A 25,060-nucleotide genomic window follows, 5' to 3' on the forward strand; every position below is an offset into this window, starting at 1 on the left:
CCATACTTTCTTGGTTTGTGTGTGTGTGTGTGTGTGTGTGTGTGTGTGTGTGTGTGTTGTATTCTTAAGTCCATGAATGTCTTTTTAATTTTCTTATTTCACATTTTAATCCTCAGCTATTTATTGAAATATCAACCTGTTGCCTCCCATATGTGCCCTCCCTGGGGATCAAACCAGCAACCTAGGTATGTGCCCTGACTGGAATTGAACCCATGACTTTTTGCTATATGGGACGATGCTCCAACCAATTGAGCCACCTGGCCAGGGCACTTATTTCCCACTTTATATATCATGTTATGTATTTAACAGAGGAGATGCATAAAAGCATGACTCTACTATGTCATCCTTCATATTAATTTGTATATTAATGTAAAAGGTGTCATTTTTTTATTTGCAGCCAGATTTACTAATTCAAATCCCAATATATATTTATTTTTGTGCCTTTTATTGGATCTGTAAATTATTTGAGACTTTTTCTTTCTTATGGGAAGGCAAGGTAATGGTTAAACAATTTTTAGAGTCGGGTATACCTGGGTTTGAAACAAGTTCAAATGGTCAATGGTTGTGTGATCTTGAGCAAAAGGAGGTTATTAATTTCTACTTAATAGGGTTGTTTTGAAGATAAAGATGAGACAACATATATAGAATGCTTAGCACAATGCCTGACACAGAGTGCTGTTAATAGAATTTAGCCTGGTCAGAGTGGCCCAGTTGGCTGAGTGTTGTCCCATGCATCCAAAGGTTGCAGTACCGATTGCTGCTCAGGGCACGTACCTAGGTTGCTGGTTCAATCCCTGGAGGCAGCTGATTGGTCTTTCTCATGTGGATGCTTCTCTCTCCTTCTCTCTAAGCATGTCCTTGGGTGAGGATTACTTTTTTTTTTAAGTGTTTATTTAAATAAAAGGATCTTATCTATTCAAGTACTCTCAAGTTCTACTTTTTCGCCCAAATTATTTACACACCTGTTATCACACCAGAGTATAGTTGTGTTAACTATTGCTGCAAAGCAAGCCACCCCAAATTGTAGTAGCTTAAAATAATGATGATTTATTATTTCTCATGATTCTGTGGGTTGGACTCACTCACGCGGCTGCAGTCAGCTGGAGGCTCAACTGGTTTGGAAGGTCCAAAATGGCTTCAGTCACATAGCTGGCAGCTGGTGCTGGCTGGCAGCTGGGGCACCTCAGTTCTCCACGTGGCCTCCCTGTTCCAGGAAGCTATTGGAGCTTCTGTGTTCCATGGCAGCCCTGGGGCAGTGTTCTTAGAGGGTGAAAACAAGCTTGAAGGCCTCCTAAAGCCTACGCTCTGGAACTTGTGCATCATCATTTCCACCACATTCTGGGGGGCAGAGAAGCCACAAAGTCAGCCCACATTCAAGGGCGTGGACAAACAGGTTCCACCACTGGCTGGGAAGAGCGGCTAAACCACGTTGCAAAGGAGAAAAGGGGGATGGGGAGAATAAAGGATAAAGGGGGCCTAATATATGGTGATGGAGAATGGTTTGACTTTGGGTGGTGGGCACACAATGCCATATACAGATTATGTATCATAGAAATGTACACTTGAAACCTGTATGACCCTACTGACCAGTATTACCCCAATTAATTTTAAAAATTACCATTATATTTGATTTGCTTTTAGTCACATATCTAATGTTTAAAATTTAAAATAACATTAAAGGAAGGTATGACATTTTTATATTTATCAAAGAGAGCATGGATTGAAAAAGTTTACATACATGAATACAAGGTCTACAGATCAGGAGAAGCAAGAAAAAAAGGTGAAATGGATCCGTTTTAGAAAGCAGCTTTTTTCATATTTCAACCAGCTTAGAGATGTTCATCTATTTACCTTTATATATTGAAGTGGAAAGTGAAGAAACAGGCTTAGGGCTCAGAATGATAGAAAACCCTTTTATTAGAGTGTATAAAAAACGATTTCCTTTTGAAATTTTCTGAATTCAGTTTAGTCTCCAATATACACACCCATGGCTGTTAGAACAAAATTTCCCGTATGTCCACACTACAATAAGCTATTTGTGGAGCCAGTCTCCAAGATAGCTCTCAATGACCCCTACCTCTGGTATTTAGCCTTTGTGTAGTCATCTCTCAAATTGAATCAGGGTTGGTCTGTGTGACCGACAGAATTTGGCATAAATGATGGTATATGATTTCCAATTCTGGATTATAAAATACAGTGTGGCTTTTGCCTTTTTCACTCTTCACGCAATCTGAAGGAAGCCATGGAATAGCCAAGCATCCCTTGGAGAGACTCATGTGATGAAAAACTGAGACCTCCTGCCAAAATCCAGTAAGTAAGCCCGCGTACCTATAGCCACATGGGTGAGCCATCTTGGAATCAGATCCTCTAGCCCCAGTCAAGCCTGATTTTAAACTATATTACAAAGCTACAATAATCAAAACAGTATGGTACTGGCATAAAAATAGATCAATGGACTAGAATAGGGAGTCCAGAAATAAATCTTCACTGATATGGTCAACTAATCTACAACAAAGGGGGAAAGACTATACAATGAGGGTAAAGATAGTTGCTTCAATAAGTGGCAGTGGGAAAACTGGACAAATAGTACAAAAATAAATTGGACCAACTTTTTACACCATGTACAAAAATAAACTCAAAATGGATTAAAGACTTAAATGTAAGACCCGAAACCATAAAAATGCTAGAAGAAAACATAGGCAGTAAATTCTTTGATGGTCCTTATAAACTGATGAACAAAAATAGATACAGAGGCAGAATAGCATCGAACAGACTGTCAAACTACAGCGGGAAGGCTGGGGAGGGTTGGGGGCGGGAGGGGGGTAAGAGATCAACCGAAGGACTTGTATGCATGCATATAAGCATAACCAATGGACATAAGACACTGAGGGGTAGGGGGGGCCAGGGGAATGTCAAGGTGTGGGAGAAGGAGAGATATGTAATACTCTTTGTAATACTTTAAGCAATAAAACAAAATTAAAAAAATATATATATATACTAACACTTTAAACAATAAAGAATTTAAACTAAAAAATAAATAAATAAAACCCTAAAAAAAATTCTTTGATGGTCTTAGCAATATCTTTTTGGATATGTCTCCTTGGGCAAGGTAAACAAACAAACAAAAAGTAAACAAAAGGGACTACATTAAACTGAAAAGTTTTTACATAGTGAAGAAAAACACCAACAAAATAAAAAGACAACCTACTGAATGGGAGAAGATATTCATAAGTGATACATCTGATAAGGAGTTAAACTCCAAAATGTATAAGGAACTCATACAACTTAATGCTAAATCCCCTCTTCCCAAATAATCCAATTAAAAAGTTGGCAGCGGAACAAGTAGCCATTTCTCCAAAGAGGGCATACTCATGGCCCACAGACATATGTAAAGATGCTCAGCATCACTAATCTTCAAGGAAATGCAAATCAAAAACACAATGAGATATTATCTCGAAGCAGTCAGAATAGCTATCATTAAAATATAAAAAAACGAGCATGTGGAGAAAAAGGAGCCCTTGTGCACTATTGGTGGGATTGTAAATTGGTGCACCCACTATGGAAAACTATGGAGATTCTTCAAAAAATTAAAAATATAGCTGCCATATGACCCAACACTTTCATTTCTGGGTATTTATCCAAATAAAATAAAAAAGCTAATTCAAAAAGATCTATACACCCTTATGTTCATTTCAGCCTTAATTACAATAGCCAAGATATGGAAGCAACCTAGGTATCCATTGATAGATGAGTGGATAAAGAAGTGGCATATATGTACAATAGAACATTATGCAGCAATAAAAAAGAACAAAATCTTGCCATTTGCAACAACATGGGTGGACCTAGATGGTATTATGCTAAGTGAAATAAATAACACAGAAATATAAACACTATTTGATTCCACTTATATGTGGAATCCAAATAAACCAAAACAAATCTAAATAAACAAAACAAAACAGGCTCATAGATATGGAGAACAAGCTGGTGGTTATCAAAGGGGAGGTGGTGAGGGGATGGATTTTTTAAAAAGGAAAAAAAGCAGTATTTGAAGGTTCCTACTGAATGAGATTTTCTCTATTTTACACATTCAAAAAGTATATATTTTTATCAGAATATTTTATTTCAAGAATTAACTTTTTTTCAAAAAGTAAATACAATATTGTTACTTCCCTGAGTATAAAGAACTAACCCTACAATAAAAGACAATTACAAAATTAAAACAATTAGAGGTACATATTTTCTGTATTCAATTATACTATATTACAAATTTATTCTTAAAAACCTCATGTTTTTTGGAACTTTAGTTAACGTTTAAAAAAGCAAAACAGTTCATTTTGCACCTGTGACGTTAAGGTATGTCTGATCTGTCTTTATCAAATTCCAGGGCAATCTTTAAAGCAGTGCCATTGAGTCCTACAGACTGCATGTTACATATGATGGAAACAACTACTCCCCTTGGAGGAACCTTGTTACATACAGATTCTGCATCCAGTTCTTCAGGAAGGATGAGCAGGACACTACTGGCACCCACGGCACCTCCGGTATGTGAGGCATAATGCCGCTGCTTCCTACAAGAGCCGTATGTTTGCTTCTTTTCCACAACACCCCATGCCATTGCATATTTCCCCTCTTTATCCCAAGACATCTCTGTGTTAGGGACTGGTGTCCAAATCATAACCATGGTTTCTGGTTTGAGATATCCAGGCAAAAGGTTTTCATTTGAGTTCTTAAACAGCCTGACTTGATAACCATACAGCATTGCATTCCCAAATTTCAGAAGGTCACCCACTGTAGACAGAAATCCACCACCAGCCCACTTATAGGAGTTATCCACGTAAGGTGTGTTGACAAGACGTCTCTTTTTATTGTAAGCATAAAATCTAAAATAAAATAAGAATGGTGATTAAAAATTTAATAGTCTATTGTTGACTTTACACATGAAAACGAATAGGAAAATGTACACGAGACAGACTGCATTTTATTGTAGTAATCACACATTCTCAGGAACTAACCACTAATTTTCAGTATAATTCAGATCTTAATGAAATACAAATAACTGAGTAGTCTAATTGCCTTGTGACTTAAAGCATCGAAAGTGGGTTGTTTTTTCTATTGTCATGTTTGCCCATATTGAGTGTATCAAACTTTAAATAACTGCAAAAAATTTAATGATTAAGATTACACATGCCTGGTCAGCATGGCTCAGTGGTTGAGTGTTGACCTATGAACCAGGAGGTCATGGTTTGATTCCTGGTTAGGGAACATGCCCAGGTTGTAGGCTTGATCCCTACTAGGGGGTATGCAGGAGGCAGCCAATCAATGATTCTCTCTCATCATTGACATTTCTTTCTCTCCCTCTCCCTTCCTCTCTGAAATAAATTTTAAAAAACGATTACACATGATATATTTACCTCATGCATATGCAGAAACACTTATGGTTTGGCAGAGAGTCCTTAGACTTAGTGAATCATGTGCCACACATGAACTTTATAAGTAAAAGTGTACACATCAAGATGTTTAGAAATAAGCCCTAACCAGTTTGGCTCAGTGGATAGAGCATCAGCCTGCGGACTGAAGGGTCCCAGGTTCGATTCCGGTCAAGGGCATGTACCGTGGTTGCGGGAGTGTGCAGGAGGCAGCTGATCGATGTTGCTCTCTCATTGATGTTTCTAACTCTCTATCCCTCTCCCTTCCTCTCTAAAAAATCAATAAAATATATTTTTAAAAGATGCTTAGAAATAAGATTAATATTTGTAAGGAGACTAGTTCTCTTGGCTAAAAGTACCATAGAAATACCATATATAATGATGTGATGTGGTACTTTCTTGGTGTAGAAGCTGGAGTCAGCAAACCTCAGTCTGGACCATAATCTCACCCTTTCTATCTATGCTTATTTTATTTGATTAACAAACACTTATACAGTTCTTACTATGTGCCAAGCATTGTTCTAAGAACTACATAAATATGAACTAATTTATTTTTGTAACAACATTAGGAGATAGGTACTATTTTAATTCCTATTTTATAGATGAGGAAACTGAGACCCGGAGAGTATAAATAGCTTATACTCTCATAGCTTACACCACATTCACACAGCTTGTAAGTGGCAGAGTGTGAATTTAAACCCAGGCAGTATGGCATTCCTATTCACTGCTTTAGCATCCTATCTTGTAAAATGAGGACAAAAATATCTATTTGCAGAGTTAGGAAGATATGTATGAAACACTGCATATTTCTGGCAGGTACTTAATAAATGATAGTTATTATTTACTCATGCATTCAACAATTACTGTGGAGCACTCACTCTGTGGCAGGGACTGTTTGGATGCTGGGATAAAGTGTTAAACAAAAGAGACAGTGTCTGACCTCATGAGGTTTCTATGCTAATGTGAGGAGGCTGTAACATAAATGAGGTAAAAAAAATGAAGTCACAAAATAATTAAACAAAAAATGAAACTTGGCTCAGGAGAATCCTTTCTTTCAAGATTCATAATAAAATGATGCTCTTAGGTTTTTGGTTTGTGACTGTCTCACTCTGACGATCTTGCTTCCTTCTATGTTGGCTGTGCAAAGCCCTGTCAGACCTGGATCTCACCATCACGCTGAACTGTTTTATCTCTAAGGTCTCAGACTCAGAAATTTCTTCCTATGACTTCGATTCTTTGAGCCCTTCAATGAACCTGCTCTCTGCCCTCCCTGTGACCTCCGTCTATTCCCCTCCATCTAGTCCCCCGGCTCTTCCATCTCCCCAGGTTTTTTGTTCCTACTGATTTCACCGGATTTTCTGTCCTAACCTGAACTAAACCATCAGCCATTTCAACTACTTCAGCTGCCATCTTACTAGCTCCTTTAGGTTCCTCACTCTTCTGACCAACCCTGAATACATATAGGCAACCCTTTCCTTGGCTCCATTATCTGCCAAGAAAGGCTATAGAAATTCATCTAACAAAGGTGACTGATACCAATTCGTACTCTTGCTAAGGGTCTTGACTGCTGTTATCAAATCTTTTCATTCTCTTCCTGGTTATTCCCTGGTATATTCTTCATAATAGCCATTCCCAATCTCTTCCACTCTTAGCCCTCTACTCTACCTCAGGCCCAATCAGCAGATAACTGTACCTTTTGTTTTACTGAAAAGATTGAGACCATCCAAAGTGAGCTAGAAACTCCAATCTTTATCTCAAAAGGTATTTACATCATCATCCATTTTTTCCTTCCCTTGTCACTTAAGAAATGTCCCTGTTATTTTTAAGACTAATTCCACGATCTACATCTTTGCCTCTAAACTTTGCTCCATCAGTTATACCCCCAAGATGATTTATCTCCTTGCAGTCCATTCTCCATGCAGAAGCCTGAGATTGTCTCCTCCTTCTCCCATCCATTGGAAACCCTCCAATGGCTACCACTGTAATGATAATAAAATCCAACTTTCCTACCATGGCCTAGAACACAATCAATGGTCCTCAACAGAGGCAGTACCAACCCCATAAGCAAACATTTTGGAGGCATTTTTTTTCAGTGGTCACAGTTATTAGAAGGATTTTACTGACATTTAATAGATAGGGGCCCAAAGTTCCTAAATGTCCTGTGGTGCATGGAAAAGTCCCACACAATGGTCCATTCTCCCGTATGCTGCAAGACTTTCTGTGCTATGCTGGGAACTTTGACTCCTTCACCTTAGTTCCAAAATGCTCTAGTTTCCTAGATCCTAAGCGGGGGAAAAACTTTTATCTTTTTTTATCTTTTAAAAAATCCTCACCCGCCCTAACCAGTTTGGCTCAGTGGATAGAGCATCGGCCTGCGGACTGAAGGGTCCCAGGTTCGATTCCGGTCAAGGGCATGTACCTTGGTTGCGGGCACATCCCCAGTGGGGAGTGTGCAGGAAGCAGCTGATCAATGTTTCTCTCTCATCGATGCTTCTAACTCTCTATCCCTCTCCCTTCCTCTCTGTAAAAAATCAATAAAATATATTTTTAAAAAATCCTTACCCAAGGATATATTTTTAAAATCTTTTAATTGAATATTAGGTGGAGAAGGGAGAAAGGGAGAAAGAGAGACAGACATCAATGGGTTGCCTCTCATACGTTCCCCAAACAGGGATTGAATCCCCAAAGTAGGTATGTGCCCTGATCAGGAATTGAACCCACAACCTTTTGGTGTATGGGATGATTCTCCAAACAAATGAACCACCCAGGCAGGGCAAAACAACAACACTTTTATCTTTTTATCCTTGTTACATCTTCCAGTTAACTGTCCTTTCTCTCTCATTTACTGCCCAACTATGTAAAACAGTCTAGTCTACACCTGCTGTTTCCATGCACTCACCTTCTGCATTCATTCAATTCCTTCTAATCTGGCTGCTGTTCTCCCATCACAACTAAATTAGAAGATCTCTTATGGGTCATCAAGGATCTTCTAATTCCCTTTTACAGTTCTCATCCTATTTGCCCCCATGTAGCACTATTAACCAGCACTTCCCTGACACTCCCCTCACACAATTCTGCTCTGAGCTCTCTTTTCTAGTTCTAATCCCATATACTCCTCCAAACACTAGTGGAGATAACTGTAAATTTTCTTCTATGGAGATAACTATAAATTTGTACCTGTACCACAACCCGTTCCAAATTTACAACTGGTTTTGGAGAAGGGCAGGAAAGTTGTTTATCAGACTCACCTCTGGACCTCCTACCTCCCAAAATTATATCCTCCCTTAAAAATTCATAACTTTGGAGGGACTGGGGGCATAGTTTGAAAAGTAACTCCTCTTTCTTCCTTCAAGATTCTTATATGTCCCCTAAAAGCCAAAGTCATAATATTGAATGAAGCAGGGGTGGCCATAGGTATGTGCTTTAAAGATTAAAAGAAAAAGTCTACAGCCCGGCCAGCGTGGCTCAGTGGTTGAGCATCAACCTATGAAACAGAGGGTCATGGTTCTATTCCTAGTCAAGGCATATGCCCGGGTTGTGGGCTCAATCCCCAGTGTGGGACATGCACGAGGCAGCCAATCATAGATGTTTCTATCTCTCTCTACCTTCCTCTCTGAAATCAATATATATATATATATATATTTTTTTTTTTTTTTAAAGAAAGTCTGCAGAGAATCTTAATATGCTCTCTTGAGAACCAATGACTTGATATGTGGTCTTTTCATGTCTCAAAAGGAATAAATCTAAATGAATCTCCTCTAAACCTCCTCATATTTTCCTCTCCATTAAAATCTTGGTTGACTCTCTTGCCCTCAACTCTTATATACAATAAGACGCTAAACTCTAACATTCTGCCTAAACACTGATTACACTTGGAATTCCAAGCCAATCAAATCTAAAAGAAGCCAAATAATAGAAATGTCACTACTGTAATTAGCTAATCCTATCTAATAATAGACAAACATGGTAACTGACCATACCTTCGCTACACCTCCCATTGGCTAATCAGCATGATATGCAAATTAACCCAACCAAGATGGCGGCTGGCAGCCACGCAGCTGAAGCGAGTAGGAGGCTTGAGTAGGAGGCTTGGTTGCTCCAGTGATGGAGGAAGCCAAGGTTCCCCGCCTGCTGCAGCCCGGCTCTGAGCTCCGAAAGCAACAAAGTTTCAATTACAGAAGCTAAACAAACCCCAGATACCTGCTTTCAGCAGGCCATGGCCTCAGAGCTGGAGCGAGCAGGAGCCCGGCTCTCAGCTCCAGTGACGGCAACAAAGTTTCAATTATAGAAGGTAAATAAATCCCAGAATAAAAAAGAAAAAAAAAGAAAAAAAGGAAAGGCTGGGAGCTTCAGTCGCCAGCCAGCCTGAAAATGGCCCTCAGCCCCTCACCAAGACTTGCCAGGTACCCCAGTGGGGATCCCCACTCTGAAGGGGGTGTGACCAGCTGCAAACAGCCATCAGCCCCTCACCCAGGCTGGCCAGGCACCCAAGCGGGACTCCCACTCTGATCCGGGACACCCTTCAGGGCAAACCAGCCAGCCCCCACCCGTGCATCAGGCCTCTGTCCTATATAGTAAAAAGGTAATATGCAAACTGACCCTAACAGCAGAAAAACTGGGAATGACTGGTCACTATGACACACACTGACCACCAGGGGGCAGACGCTCAATGCAGGAGCTGCCCTCTGGTGGTCAGTGTGCTCCCACATGGGGGAGCTCTGCTCAGCCACAAGCCAGGCTGATGGCTGCCAGTACGGCGGCGGTGGTGGGAGCCTCTCCTGCCTCCTCAGCAGCGCTAAGGATGTCCGACTGCAGCTTAGGTCTGCTCCCCGCTGGCAAGTGGACATCCCCCGAGGGCTGCTGGGCTGCCAGAGGGATGTCTGATTGCCAGCTTAGGCCCAATCCCCCGGGGAGCAGGCCTAAGCCAGCAGGTGGTCATCCCCTGACGGGTCCCAGACTGCGAGAGGGCACAGGCCCTGCCGAGTGCACAAATTTTTGTGTACTGGGCCTCTAGTTCTATATAATAAAAGGCGAATATGCAAATTGACCAGGGGAGCACCACTCAGCCAGAAGCCCTGAGCCGGGCTCACAGTTGGTGAGTACAGCAGAGGTGGTGGGAGCCTCTCCCACCTCTGCGGCAGCACTAAGGACCCCTCGGGGAGCGGGCCTAAGCCGGCAGATGGACATCCCCCAAGGGGTCCCGGACTGCGAGAGGGCGCAGGCCAGGCTGAGGACCCTCCCCCAGTACACAAATGTCATGCACTGTGCCTCTGGTTATTAATAATAGAAAGTAGCAAAAGAGAGGCCAGACATTATAAGCTTGGCCATCTGGGCAGCTTCACCAGGAAGCTGCAACTTTATACTCCCCAGGGAACCACCTGGCCCATTCCCTGCAGATTACTGGGGGAAGAGACTGGACAAAGGGGAGATGGGTGCATGCGAAGTAAGGTTGGGTGCCTGTTAGAGATCATTGTCTAGAGGGGATGGAACAGAGATCATTGTCTAGAGGGGATGGAGCCTATGCAAGCCTGTGAAAATTTTGGAATATATAACCCCCCAGACAAAGGAGTTCTCTCTCTCTCTTAGCTTTTGTGGCTCTCTGGTTCCTCTGGTTTTGCTCCTGCGTCCTTGCATTTGCCAGTGTTCCCTCCATAGCTATGTGGTCCTATAGGCCACATGGCCCATGGCCATGGGGATCCTAAACTCAATGGACGGATGAACTGCAGCTGGGAACACAAGCTAAACTAGCCCAATGCTGGATTGGATTATGCAAATATGGAACGGAAACTCTGGGCAACGGCTTTAATCCTGGCCCTGCTAAAGACACAGCTGGACTTCTTCCTTGGCAGGACAAAGGGAAACGGAGCCTTGGAAACTCAGGGATGTAATTTCATGCAAATAAATGCCACTCGTTCTCCTGTGCAAGTCTCAGAAAACTCCTTTTCTTGTGACATCGCAAGAACCCCACTTTCACGGGCAACTGTTGGGGACACAGAAAGCTCCCCACTGGCAACAGAAATACATTTTCTTATTGAGAAACATAGTTCTTAGCATGAACTCCATGTCGGTAAATGAGGAGAGAACTACCAGTATATTTTGGCTAATAATCAGCTTTGTGTAAAGCATTTCAAACCACATATATCAAGGTTGGAAATTAGAACTCCTCAGTCATTCCTCCTTTAAGATACAAAACTATGGAGAATTCCAGACTTTAATCTAGAATTTTAAACTTTAAATAGATTTTAGACTTTAATCCTTTGATTCCTTTTCATAGAGGACAAACTAATGGCTTTTCATAAAAGTAATTTGTTCGGCTGGATATTAAATTTATTTTAATTTCTTAAGGAATTTCTGCTTTAAAAAGAATGGGATATAGACATAAGTTCTTCAGTCAGTAACTGGGCTACCTTTGTAACTGAATAACTGATGGAATGATGCCAGATGACAAGCAGCCTCTTCCTACTTACTTAAGAATCTCTAGCTTCTACACAAGAACATTATATAACCACAGAAATCTACACCTACAAACTCAGAAATTCAGAATACTTTTATTTTGCCCTAGCCGATTTGGCTCAGTGGATAGAGTGTCAGCCTGCTGACTGAAGGGTCCCAGGTTCAATTCTGGTCAAGGGCACATGCCTGGGTGGTAGGCCCGATCCCCAGTAGGGGGAGTGCAGGATGCAGCCAATCAATGATTCTCTCTCTTCATTGATGTTCCTATCTCTCTCTCTTCCTCTCCTTTCCTCTCTGAAATCAATAAAAATATATTAAAAAAAATTTTTAATACTTTTATTTTTTAAATACTTCTTAAATGCCTTTAGAAACAATTATGCACTACTTTGTATTTTATTGTTATGAGAAGTTAAAAAAGCCAAAGAACTTAAAATGCATATTATAAAAACCAATCCCACTTTAACATTCAGCTTTAACATCTGGATTGAATCTACTACTAGAGTCTGTCAGCTGAAGGCATAAGAAACAAGACTTAATTTTAGAAGATAATCTAGAAAATAAAGACAATAAATAATAATAAAAAAGATAATACCATAAAGTAAAGACTATATCTATACTGTCAAAATACAGCAAACACTTCAGAAAACATTCTGTTTAGTTTTGGTCTCATCCAATTATAAAAGAGATTTTTGTTGCAAGTATTGTGCCAGATGCATAGAAAATGTAAACAAAGTCTAATAATAAGATAATGCATTGACTAAGGATTCTCATATCAACAAACTGAGTGTCTTTCTGTGGCAAGAACATTTACTCCACTCCCTTGTGGGTATTTGCTTAAAGGGTTATTTAGTTTGTTTGCCTATACAGAATATACTAGTACTTGCTATACAGAGTCAATATACCTATTTGCATACATAGAATCAATATTCCTATTCTTTCATTAAAAAAAAACACACAACCCAATTTTATTCAGGAGAGCAATGTACCCAGCTAAAAACTAGTTTCTCTGCATTCTTTTTTTTTTTTTTTTTAATATATTTTATTGGTTTTTTACAGAGAGGAAGGGAGAGGGATAGAGAGTTAGAAACATCGATGAGAGAGAAACATCGATCAGCTGCCTCCTGCACACCTCCTACTGGGGATGTGTCCACAAACAAGGTACATGCCCTTCACCGGAATCGAACCTGGGACCTTTCGGTCCGCTGGCTGACGCTCTATCCACTGAGCCAAACCAGTTAGGGCTCTCTGCATTATTATTAAAAGAAGAGAAAGTATGTTTTTATTGTTTTATGTTTTAGAGAGAGGAGGGAGAGAGAGAAACATCGACACCAGCGACCTTCTGGTGCATGGGACAGATGCTCAACCAACTGAGCCACACTGGCCAGGGCTCTCTCTGCCTGCTTTACCATACAGCTAAGTGTGGCCTGTAGCTAAAATTCTGAACAAAGAAATGTAAATAGTATTTTGGGGTGGGATTCTGGGGAAATACTTTAACAGGTGACAGACACTGAGAAGCACTATTTTAAACACACAAATGTAAAAGTGATAAAGACAATAAATATTTGGGATACAATAACTCTAAAAGATTTGGTCAGGATAGCATAAACATGTTCACTTTATGATTATGGCCAAGGAGTCCGCATGAGCTGACATTCTAATCACTGAGCCACACCGGCCAGGGTGAAGGTTGTCTGTTTTCTTTTTAAAAATACTTATATGGAAATGATTCGTTTTACTCCCTGAACTCTCTCTAAAAGAAAAAACGTGGTCCCTTTAAACTCTTTTAAATAATTATTACAAAGAAAGAAAAAAGAAAAGCAAGCAAGCAAGCAAGCAAGCAAGCCTTGGCAGGTGGCTCAGTTGGTTGGAGCATCATCTCATGCTCAGAAAGGTTGCTGGTTCGATTCCCCTGTCAGGGCACATACCTAGGTTTCAGGTTTGATCCCCAGTTGAGGTGTGTACAGGAGACAATCCATTGGTGATGTTTCTCTCATACATGGATGTTTCTCTCTCTCTCTCTCATTTCTCTCTCTCTCTATCTCTATCTCTCTAAAATCAGTAAAATATGTCCTCAGGTGAGAATTAAAAAACACACAACAGACGACTTGTATAGGCCCAAGTACATAATGTATCAATTAAAATAAAAACAAAGCAAATGGACAGAACATTTTCCTAGATAACAATCCTTCCAACCTATTTTATTTCTGCAGTCCATTAATCTAACTAAAATGAATCACCCCTGTAGCACCAGTGGGTACTACCAAAATCTGAAGAAAAAACCCAAAGCAGATAGGAACCTTTTATAATACAAATGGAAGTCCACTGCCTTTAAAAAAACAAAACAAAACATGGGGGCTAAAATAAGATGAACTCTTCATCACATGCCATATTTTGATTTTTGTGCTAGTTATAAATTAATCACTCATTAAGAAAACAGCAAACAAATGATAGCTGCTCTGCAGTCTATACATTCATAGATCCGTAATTTTCAGTTTAGAAAAGAAGCTCAATGATATATAATTTTCTCCTCTCCCTTATATAAAAGTCTAGGCATTCATTATCAAATGCCTAGATCTAAATCAAAATAAGGTCATGCATCTATGCCATCTTTATTAGAGAATCTTTTTTAGATTCAATTGACAACCTATGGCATTTGTCAATTTTTCTTATACTTTCCAGTAAAATATAATGTTGGACAAAACCCCCCCACCAAAAAACACTAAGAGTCTCTGAACTGGTTGAGAACTACAGGCCATTTAAAAAAAAAAATTAAAATTCATTGCTTGCTACTAACCCAAATTCTTTTAGGTCCAAAAAAAAGTCTCCTTCAGGCTGACTAGCAATGCACATTTAAGTCCTTTAAATAAGCTGATTAACTTAAAATGATAATTTAAATACAACAGAAGATTAAACAAAACTAGTGTGGAGATAGGAAGATAAAGCTAAAAACATTCCACCATTTCATCTATTTCAAGTGCCATTAAACCATTTAAAGCATGTACTACTGGAAACAGGTAACAGCTGATTAAATTTTACTTTTCTAACAAATCAAATAATTAGAGTAAAATGGAAAAGTCATTAGCTTCAAAATTTTCTCTCAATGCCCCTTTACAGGTTACTAATAAAATTACAATAAATTTTTCACTTGCTATATTTCAATTAAATTACTTTCAAATTTTCATAGTGCAGAAAACTGGCAGGTACCATCTCAACAAAGCAATTAAAATCACCATCACCAATAATGGGACAATCTGACATCATGACAGTTCAGCTATAAAGAACATTATTTGGACAATTGGCAAAATGTGAATAAGGCCTGCAGATTTGATAAAAGCATTGCGTCAATGTTAATTTCCTGAATATCCTGGTTTTTAGAAAATGCACATTTAAGTATTTACTAGTAAAGCAGCGGTTCTCAATCTGTGGGTCGCGACCCCTTTGGGGGTCGAATGACCTTTTCACAGGGGTCGCCTAAGACCATCGGAAAACATATATAATTACGTATTGTTTTTGTGATTAATCACTATGCTTTAATTATGTTCCATTTGTAACAATGAAATTGGGGGTCACCACAACATGAGGAACTGTATTAAAGGGTCGCGGCGTTAGGAAGGTCGAGAACCACTGCAGTAAAGGCATACCATGCCTGCAACTTATTTTCAAATGGTTCAAGAAAAGAAAACCAAAAACATATAGATAGATAAAGCAAATGTGGTAAAATGGTAACATTTGTAGAATCTGGGTGAAGAGTATATGGAAATTCTTTATACTTATAACTTATTCTTATAACTTTTCTATAAGTATAAAATTATTTCAAAATAAAAGTTAAAACAATTAAAAATAACAAAAGATAAATAAATAAAGCATTAGTTTATAAACACTTAAGAAAAAGAGATGGTTAAAGAGCAAATTATAGATGCCAATGATGGGTGCAATTTTGGTTTAATTATTGATGTGGTTAAATTATTACTGCTGCCTTTCATCTAAGGATTTTGGGAATATTTTACAAATACACTTTATAAATGGAAAAACAGACATGTAGAAAAGCTTCCAAAATGTGACAAGTTGATTTTGGAAAGAAGATAAAATTTGAGTTTCAATTGATAACATAGTATTAAGATGTGATATAGGCAGACACACCAAAAAATATTCATTTACCTTGCTCTGTTGTAAATCACTGGTTCGTGTTCATCCTGCACAGTTGTCAGCATATCCAATTCATGGAATATTTTCTGCATATAGTCCAAAAATTTATATCCTGAAGCTCTTTCAATTATGGCTGCCAGTAGGGTATAGCCAAAAGTTGAATACAAAAACTGACTACCTTGAGACATCATTGCAAGGAGAAAAAAAGAGAAAATGATTCATTATTATTTAAATATATGTAAAATACTTTTCCATTAAAAACTGGTATATACCTTAAAACTGGAATATTTTACTTCAACATTTATAAAACATCATGGATGATATATTAGTCAGCTCTGTAATGGCCCTACTTATTCCATGTGCCTAACACAAGAATAAAATGATGATCAATATGTTTACAATTTCACATGAATCTACTCCACTCCTTTCTATGATAAAAAAATAAGCAAACGATCCTACCTCAAACATAATAGAAATTCTACAAACTGGCAACAAAATAGGAAGAGAAAGAAAAACAGATTTGGATTCTTTGAGTCAACTATCTTGTTCCTAATGTACCTATTCCCTATTGCTTAAGGCATAAGTAGTTATATAAGTTATTTTAATAAAACATATCTATATATATAAAATCCTAAGCAACCGGCCGACTGGCCAATTGGCCAGTAGCTATGATGCGCACTGACCACCAGGGGGCAGATGCTCAGTGCAGGAGCATCTCAGATGGAAGGGGAGAGGGTGAGATGAGATTAACCATAGATCTTATATGCATACTAGAGGCCCGGCCTGCAGGGGCCTGCAGGGATCGAGCTAAAACCAGCTCTTCGACATCCCCTGAGGGGTCCTGGATTGCGAGAGGGCACAGGCTAAGCCCAGGGACCCCACCGGTGCACAAATCCATGCACCAGACCTCTAGTATAGATATAAAAACCTTATTTCAAATACATATTAAAATACAAATACATATTCAAATATATACCTTTATCTCATTTTGGATTCTGGAAATGTAGATTATACTATCTGTACTAAAAATGGGTGAGAACTTTATTTTTAAAGACAAAATCCATAATCATATTTCTTTGCCGTTACTGGTTATACCTATGTAATATCTACTCATGGTAGAAACATCTTTTAATATGAAAATGGAATTTAAAAATCTATGGTAAATTTCTTTAAAGCTATGAAGTAGTTTCAGTAGGCATCATACCAAAAAATATACAAAAACAAAGAGTTATTTTTATATATTAGTTATTTTTGGAAATAAAATTAAGTTGATGAACACTGATTTCTTTAAGAAATGAAGGCACAAAATAAGTTGAGCAATTTAAGGTCTAACTAAGCCCGGCTGGCATGGCTCAGTGATTCAGCTTCAACCTATGAACCAGGAGGTCACAGTTTGATTCCCTGTCAGAGCACATGCCCGGGTTGCAGGTTCAATCCCCAGTGGGGAACATGCAGGAGGCAGTCAATCAATGATTCTCTCTTATCATTGATGTTTCTCTCTCTCTTCTCTCTCTCTCTCCCTTCCCTCTCTGAAATCAATAAAGATATATTTTAAAAAATGAAGTCTAATTAAAAAACAAGATACTAGCAATACATTATCACATTCACTTTGATCCAGATTTTGTTTGGAGAACTATTATTCCAACATTTCTCCATAATCTTTTACAAATATTTTGATATTTAGAATCTACTAAATGACTGGGTAGCCTCCATGAGGCTAAATCTAAACAAGTAGCTGCCTGGATGTTAGGCAGGAACTATGCTCTACGCTTTTAACTACTGTTAAGAAATGCAGACAAAAGGCAAGCAATGGACTGACAACAAAATCCATGCCACAATCATCTGCCACATCTAAAGCACTCAGGGTGGTATTTTCCATTTTCTGAAAATTAACACTTCAATAATGATGAGTTTGCTACGAGAGGGAATTAACACTCACCAGGTTTAAAGAACAAAGGGTCATTTTTAAATAATTTTAGGGATTCAATAGAATTTTCAAACTTCTCTTTCAAATACAATTCGTCTTGTTCAAAATCATTTTTTTTCTTGACAGGTTTGGAATTCCGGCCTTTGGCTTCATTCTCCTGCTCTGTCTTAGCTTTAGCAAAGTCATTCTTTTCATTATTTTTGTCTCCTTTATCTTTTAACTCTTTTCCTTGGTCGGATTCCATCATCTCTTTCATCATCTTCAAGGCTTTATAAGCTTTCTCTTCTTTCACCTTTTTCATGTCCTTTTCATAATGACGAATTCCACTTAAATGGGAAATCAATAATCTTGTTGTGACAGAAACCTAATTGTAAAAACATGAAAACTAATTACATTACTAAACTATAATAAAAAGTTAGTAGCCTTGGAATAATGCCTCAGTAATATTTTCCATTTTAAACTGCTATTGAAAAAATACGTAATATACACATCTTTAGTTTTAAATTTCAGAAAATCTCGATTATCATCTGGATAAAAAAATTAACAATAATTTAAAACAAACCAAAGAATCCTATGCAACCTTTTCAACCACTAAACGTGCCACTTGTAAAATGAACTGTGAGTTTCATTACCTTTTCACCTTCATATTCTTTTTCAGGGAATTCAGGAACATAATGTTGTACTGGAATATCAAGATCAAGTTTTCCTGTTTCCCACAATTTGGCAATAGCAACCATGGTAAGGCTTTTGCTGATACTGGCAATTCTCATAACTGTCTCTGGTTTGCATGGTACACGGTTCTCAATATCGGCATAGCCTAAGCCTTTGAAAAAAAGTGAAAAGTCACCATTAATAACCTTCAAAGTCAAAGGAATCTTGAAAAACTGAAATAATACTATCTTAAAATTTCCTGTATATTCATCTGAAAGAAAGATATTCCACTTTTATAAGTTAATGAAAACTTAACATGCAAGGGGTAAGTCTCTTTTTTTATAAATTAAATCTTTATTGTTCAGATTATTACAGTTGTTCCTCTTTTTTCCTCGCCATAGCTCCCCTCCACCCGGTTCCCACCCCACCCTCTGCCCTTACCCCCGCCTCCCACTGTTCTCATCCATAAGTGTACAATTTTTGTCCAGTCTCTTCCCATACCCCCCCATAACCCTTCCCCCCCACACCAAGAATAATCAGTCCACTCCCTTTCTATGCCCCTGATTCTATTATATTCACTGGTTTATTCTGTTCATCAGATTATTTATTCACTTGATTTTTAGATTCACTTGTTGATAGATGTGTATTTGTTGTTCATAATTTGTATCTTTACCTTTTTCTTCTTCCTCTTCTTAAAGGATACCTTTCAGCATTTCATATAATACTGGTTTGGTGGTGATGAACTCCTTTAGCTTTTTCTTATCTGTGAAGCTCTTTATCTGACCTTCAATTCTGAATGATAGCTTTGCTGGATAAAGTAATCTTGGTTGTAGGTTCTTGCTATTCATCACTTTGAATATTTCTTGCCACTCCCTTCTGGTCTGCAAAGTTTCTGTTGAGAAATCAGCTGACAGTCGTATGGGTACTCCCTTGTAGGAACTGACTGTCTTTCTCTTGCTGCTTTTAAGATTCTCTCTTTGTCTTTTGCTCTTGGCATTTTAATTATGATGTGTCTTGGTGTGGTCCTCTTTGGATTCCTTTTGTTTGGGGTTCTCTGCGCTTCCTGGACTTGTAAGCCTATTTCTTTCACCAGGTAGGGGAAGTTTTCTGTCATTATTTCTTCAAATAGGTTTTCAATATCTTGCTCTCTCTCTTCTTCTGGCACCCCCATAATTCAGATGTTGGTACACTTGAAGTTGTCCCAGAGGCTCCTTACACTATCTCCATATTTTTGGATTCTTTTTTCTTTTTTGTTTTTCCGATTGGGTGATTTTTGCTTCTTCATATTTCAAATCTTTGACTTGATTCTTGCGATCCTCTAGTCTGCTGTTGGAACTCTGCATAATATCCTTTATTTCAGTCAGTGTATGCTTAATTTCTAGTTGGTCCTTTTTCATAACCTCAAGGGTCTCACTAGATTTCTTGAGGGTCTCACCAAATTTATTGGTGGTTTCTAGAAAATTCTTGAAAAACCTTAAAAGTGTGGTTTTGAACTCTATATCCTGTAGTTTGCTTTCCTCCATTTCTGTCATTTGTGACTTGTTTCTTTGTCTCCGCATTTTTCATGCTTCCCTGTGTTGATAGAGTGGCTTTCTGTGTTAGGTGTCCTATAGGGCCCAGTGGCTCAGCCTTCCCAATTACCTGAGGTGGACACTCTTGGTGCACCCCTTTGTGGGCTTTGTGCACAGTCTTGTTGTAGTTAAGCCTTGATTGTTGTAGGTATCACTGGGAGGAATTGACCTCCAGGCCAATTGGCTATGAGAATCAGCTGTGTCTGCAGTGGGAGAACTTCTGAGCTGGAGACACCCTTAGGGGCAAGACTTGCTTCAGTGGGGCTTTGGTGCTCACTGAGTCTGCCCCCTGAGTGTGTCCCTTATGGATCTGAGGAGTTGTAATCTGGATGGTCCCACTCTGACCTCTGGGTACACTGGCTCTTGGATCTCTAAGGAGGTGCTAATTTAGCCTCTTCCTGAGGCTACCCAGCAGGAGCTATGGAGAGATTCCTCTTCTTTGTTTGGGGTTTGGAGGTGCCCAGATGAGGCCCAGCTGTGAAGCAATACAAGCTGTTGTGGGGCCTTGGACCTTCTTTTGGAAGTTCTGGGTCTCTCTGATTCAACTGCAGTTTGTTAGGTAATTTTCAGGTTGCAAAGGGCCAGGCCTTTCATATGCAAAAGACTCTGTGCACAGCTTGGGTGAAGCGGGGTCTCAGGGGATCAACAGGGTGGAGCAAGCAGCTATGGCTGCTCCCCAGTTCTACCCTAAGAGGCCCCGCGTCTCAGTGTCCTGGTAATTGCTGCAAGCACCTCTGAGAGAAACCCGCCCTCAAGTTCTGACCGATGCCAGACAGTCCAGTTTCTCCCCGTATGAGTCTGGGTCCCCAGAGACTCACCCGGAACTGGAGTTCAGAGCAGTTGGGAGCTTGAGACTCCCTCCCCACTGAAAAAGACAACCACGTCCTCAGCTGCCAGCCCTTTCCACCTGCACCTCCATACCTCTGCACTTTACTTCCACACCTCCTCTGAGTCTCAGTGCTTTTCTCTTTCCTTCTAGTTGTAGAATTTCCACTCAGCCAGCCTTCCTGTGCTTCTGGATGATGTCCGTTTTGTCTTTTAGTTGTATTTTTGAAGTGGTTGTTCGAGGAAGCAATTTCCGGTGTTTACCTATGCCGCATCGAATACGAGCATTCTTATCCCACATGCTGCCTCTCCTTTCTAATGTGATCGCAAGGGATAAGTCTTAACACGGACAACAGTAAGTCTAACAATTTAACCTTATAACTAAACAGAATTGTGCCTTGTACAGAATAGTAATTTTCCATCTGATTCAAACACTAATTTTTCTTAGCTTATCTAAGCAATTTGGTTATACCACATTTCTAATAAATTACTCTTCATTCTTTAAAGAAAACATCATTGTTGTTCAGATTATATTTATTCTTGAGCGAGTTTCCACTGAATTCCTGAAAATACCTGTCTAGTTAAAAATAAGTGAAAAGAGGTCCTGCAAATCCACTTTAGCTGCAAATCAGGGGGGTGGGGGGAACCCACAATAATGTACCACCAATTTAAAGCTCATTCTGAAAAAAAAATTAAGTTTGATTTGAAAGTAGAATCCTAAGAGATATAAAGAACTGACATCTGAAAAGAAAAAAAAGGGGGTACAACGATTGTTTTTAAACTGTAAAGGGATTATGCTAGAATATTTGCATAAAAACAAAGCCCCCACCCATAAAGCTGACATTTATATAATTTTGGTTACAATATTTTTCATAAGTCAGGCATACAGATTAGGCTATACCTATATTTGGAGGAAGAATCATTTTTCTTTAAATTCACTTCCCTACTGCCCCCATAGTAAGAGTAAATAAGTACTACTTCATTTAAATAATGTCTGAAACAACATTTCCTAAAAGTATGGTTCTTTAAAACCTAGGATGACCAGTTGGACCAATTTGTGTTGAATGAAGAAGTAAATCAAGTTGTAAAATATGATTTGATAAAAGTATCATAAAATGATTAGAAATCCCTTTCCCAAAGGTTCTAGCTTTTTGTTTCAAAAAATAGCTACTACCTCTGCCTACTCAAAAAAAGTAATAAAGTAGATCATAAACTCATTAAGGACAGGAATGCCTTTTACAGACTAGGCGACTCAAATTGTTGAGTGAATTAAAAAAGAAAAATACAAAATTCTGATGTTTTTATCTACTCACTAGAGCAGTGGTTCTCAACCTTCTGGCCCTTTAAATACAGCTCCTCATGTTGTGACCCAACCATAAAATTATTTTCGTTGCTATTTCATAACTGTAATGTTGCTACGGTTATGAATCATAATGTAAATATCTGATATGCAGGATGGTCTTAGGTGACCCTGTGAAAGGGTCGTTCGACTGCCAAAGGGGTCGCGACCCACAGGTTGAGAACCGCTGCACTAGAGGCCTGGTGCATGAAATTCCTGCACTGAGGCGGGGGGGGGGGGGGGTGAGGGGTCGGGAGTGTCTCTCAGCCTGCCCTGCCCCCTCCCACAGTCCAGGACCCCACGAGGAGCGGGCCTAAGCCAGCAGTCGGACCTCCCTCTCACAGTCCCAGTCGCCTCGCTCCTTATCCCCTTGGCTCCCTGCTCCTTAGCACTGCCCCAGAGGTGGGAGAGGCTCCCGCCACCACAGTGGGCTCGCCAGCTGTGAGCCTGGCTCAGAGCTTCTGGCTGAGCAGTGCTCCCCCTGGTGGTCAGTGGGCATCATAGCGACTGCTGATTCCGCTTTGGTCGTTTTGCATATTAATTACCCTTTTATTATATAGGAAAGGAGGATAAGGGTTATCTACAAACATGCAGTTAACAGGCTGTTCTATATACAACTTTCAAAACAATAAATCCAGTCCTTTTAGAGTGGGTGTAGAAACAAGCCATTTTTAAGACTCCAACTTACCCATTAGTTACATTTTAAATCTTACGGATAGAAAACTCGATACATTATTCTGTTGGACACATTTTTCTCCACAACATGGATAATTTCACGAAGGGCATTTCATGAGATTCACTCCAAGCAGTAAAACATCAAGATGTCATTCACCACCTGGCACAAGAACACTTTTCCGAGCCTACCTTCTGACCAGATTTCTTTTCCATCTACAGAGACTCCCACCACGATGCCAGGGGCGCCCACCTCATCCTAAGAGGAAGGGGGAAGGAACAGACAGTTCAGAGACGCGAGGAAATACCTCGCGGGGCCACGGGCACTGTCACCCGGGCGTCTCCAGGCCCCGCCCCGACACGCCCCTCTGTGTGCCCCGCCCACCCCGGCTGCGCCCCGCCCACTTCGGCGGCAGTTCTGTGCTAGCCCGAGAGGTGTGCCGAATTGGCACCCAGAAAAGGGAAGGGCGGTGACCTCCTCGAATTGGGCAACCCCCCAAAGCGTCTGACCATGGCCGGAGGGTCGGGAAACGGGAAGTCCTTCTCGGAAGCTGACCGCGGGTCGCCCAGGCTGGGGTGGGCTCGGCCCGGGGAGATGACCCCCGAGGGGCCCCCTCCCGGGTCCCGGCCGCCGGCGCCTGCGTCGGGTACCTTGATCCGGTGCAGCAGGTCCCGGCTGCTGTCAATAGCTCGGGCGTAGCGCCCGGGCGGGGACGCCGTCGGGGTCTGCGGAGACCGAGGGGCGAGGGGCTGCTCCCGCGGCGGCGGCTGCTCGGCCTGGGGCGACGCCTCGGCGTCGGGGTCGGGGGCCGCGGGGGCCGGCGCGGGGGCGGCGCCCCTCAGCGCTCCCACCAGCTTCACCCCGAGCGCCAGCCCCAGCCCCAGCCCGAGGCCCCCGGCCCAGCCCGGCCCGAGCCGCGGCAGCCCGGACCCCGCGCGATGGTGGGCTCCGCGCCGCCCGCAACCCCAGGCCCAGCCCCGCGGGGTCGCGGCCCGGGTCGTCACGGCCAAGAGGAGTCGGTACATGGCGTCTCCGGAGACCCGCAGCCTCGGCGATCGCTCGCGCCGGGCGGCGGCAGAGGCGCTGGGGAAGGAAAAGGGGAAGGAGAGGAAGGAGGGGGAGGAGGGGGAGGAGGGGGAGGGACTGTACGGAGGGATGGGAGGGAGGGACAGGACCCGCGGAGGGCGGCGACCGCGCTCAGGCCCTAGCAGTCGACGCCCGAGGGCGGAGCGCCGAGCGCATCGAGTCCTTCCTCCTGTCCTTCCCCGGGCCGGTCTCTAGACTGGTCGTCTCTCCCCACCTCTTACCCTCTCGGATCCAGTGCCACCTGCTCGGGAAGCCCGCCCAGTCCCGTTCCCTCTGGGGTGCGCGCCACCCTGGACCGCCGGGCGCGCGGGGCCTCAGCATCACTTCGCACTGTGCTCACGGAACAACACCCCGATTCCTCGGGGACCGGGACCCCTGGATCCTCCGCGCCTGCGGCAGCCCCGCATCTCCTTCCCGCCAGGACCCTCTGTTCTCTCTCTTGCCTTCTCCATAGTCTATGTCTCATTTCAGCTCATAATGCTCTTGTAAAAATCTATTTCCGGGAGTCTAGCGCCACACCACATCAAACACATTAAGTTATATCCGGGCCTTTTATCATTATTATTTGTTGTTGGAAAGAAAGGTTCAAAAAATTTTGCACTTGAAAATGTCTTATCCAAAATAACTCATACAATTTACAGTTAGCGATGATTTCTGGCACCTGTAGATAATCAGCTATTCTTGTGAAATAAGACATCTAACCTCGAATTGCTACAAAATGTAAAAGGTGTATAATCTTAATTGAACAAGGACATAATGTTAATTTTGAAGATGATTAAACGGCCACTCCAATGTTACAATTTTATCTTTATACTTTGGGATACACACACTCATGTGCATCCGCGCGCGCACACACACACACACACACACATTTCTGAAAGATTTTTGAAAGCTTTTGGCCTTAGTTACCTGGGCAATATAAAATAATCCTGTCTTTTCTTGCAGGTGGAGTATAGAGAGAGT

General features: G+C 40.9%; 1 protein-coding gene across 2 annotated transcripts; it reads right to left on the reverse strand.

The window, feature by feature from the left end:
* Positions 1-1,727: 1,727 nt before the first annotated feature.
* On the reverse strand, positions 1,728-24,135 carry LACTB (lactamase beta). 2 transcript variants are annotated; one of them, XM_070421433.1, is made up of 6 exons: positions 23,662-24,125; positions 23,203-23,269; positions 18,585-18,775; positions 17,965-18,316; positions 16,038-16,203; positions 1,728-4,880 (listed from the first exon to the last, which is right to left on the reverse strand). In XM_070421433.1, the coding sequence occupies exons 1-6, from the start codon at positions 24,034-24,036 to the stop codon at positions 4,349-4,351; spliced, it is 1,683 nt and encodes a 560-aa protein (XP_070277534.1). In that variant the 5' UTR covers positions 24,037-24,125; the 3' UTR covers positions 1,728-4,348. The 2 variants fall into 2 exon arrangements, with proteins under 2 accessions (XP_070277534.1, XP_070277541.1); XM_070421440.1 differs by lacking the exon at positions 1,728-4,880 and having other exon boundaries at positions 16,068-16,199; positions 23,662-24,135.
* Between the last annotated feature and the right edge of the window lie 925 nt (positions 24,136-25,060).

Source organism: Myotis yumanensis, unplaced genomic scaffold, assembly GCF_028538775.1.
Source record: "Myotis yumanensis isolate MYYU_CA2020_CCGP unplaced genomic scaffold, mMyoYum1.0.hap1 SCAF_1, whole genome shotgun sequence".
In the NCBI taxonomy this organism is placed as follows: domain Eukaryota; kingdom Metazoa; phylum Chordata; class Mammalia; order Chiroptera; family Vespertilionidae; genus Myotis; species Myotis yumanensis.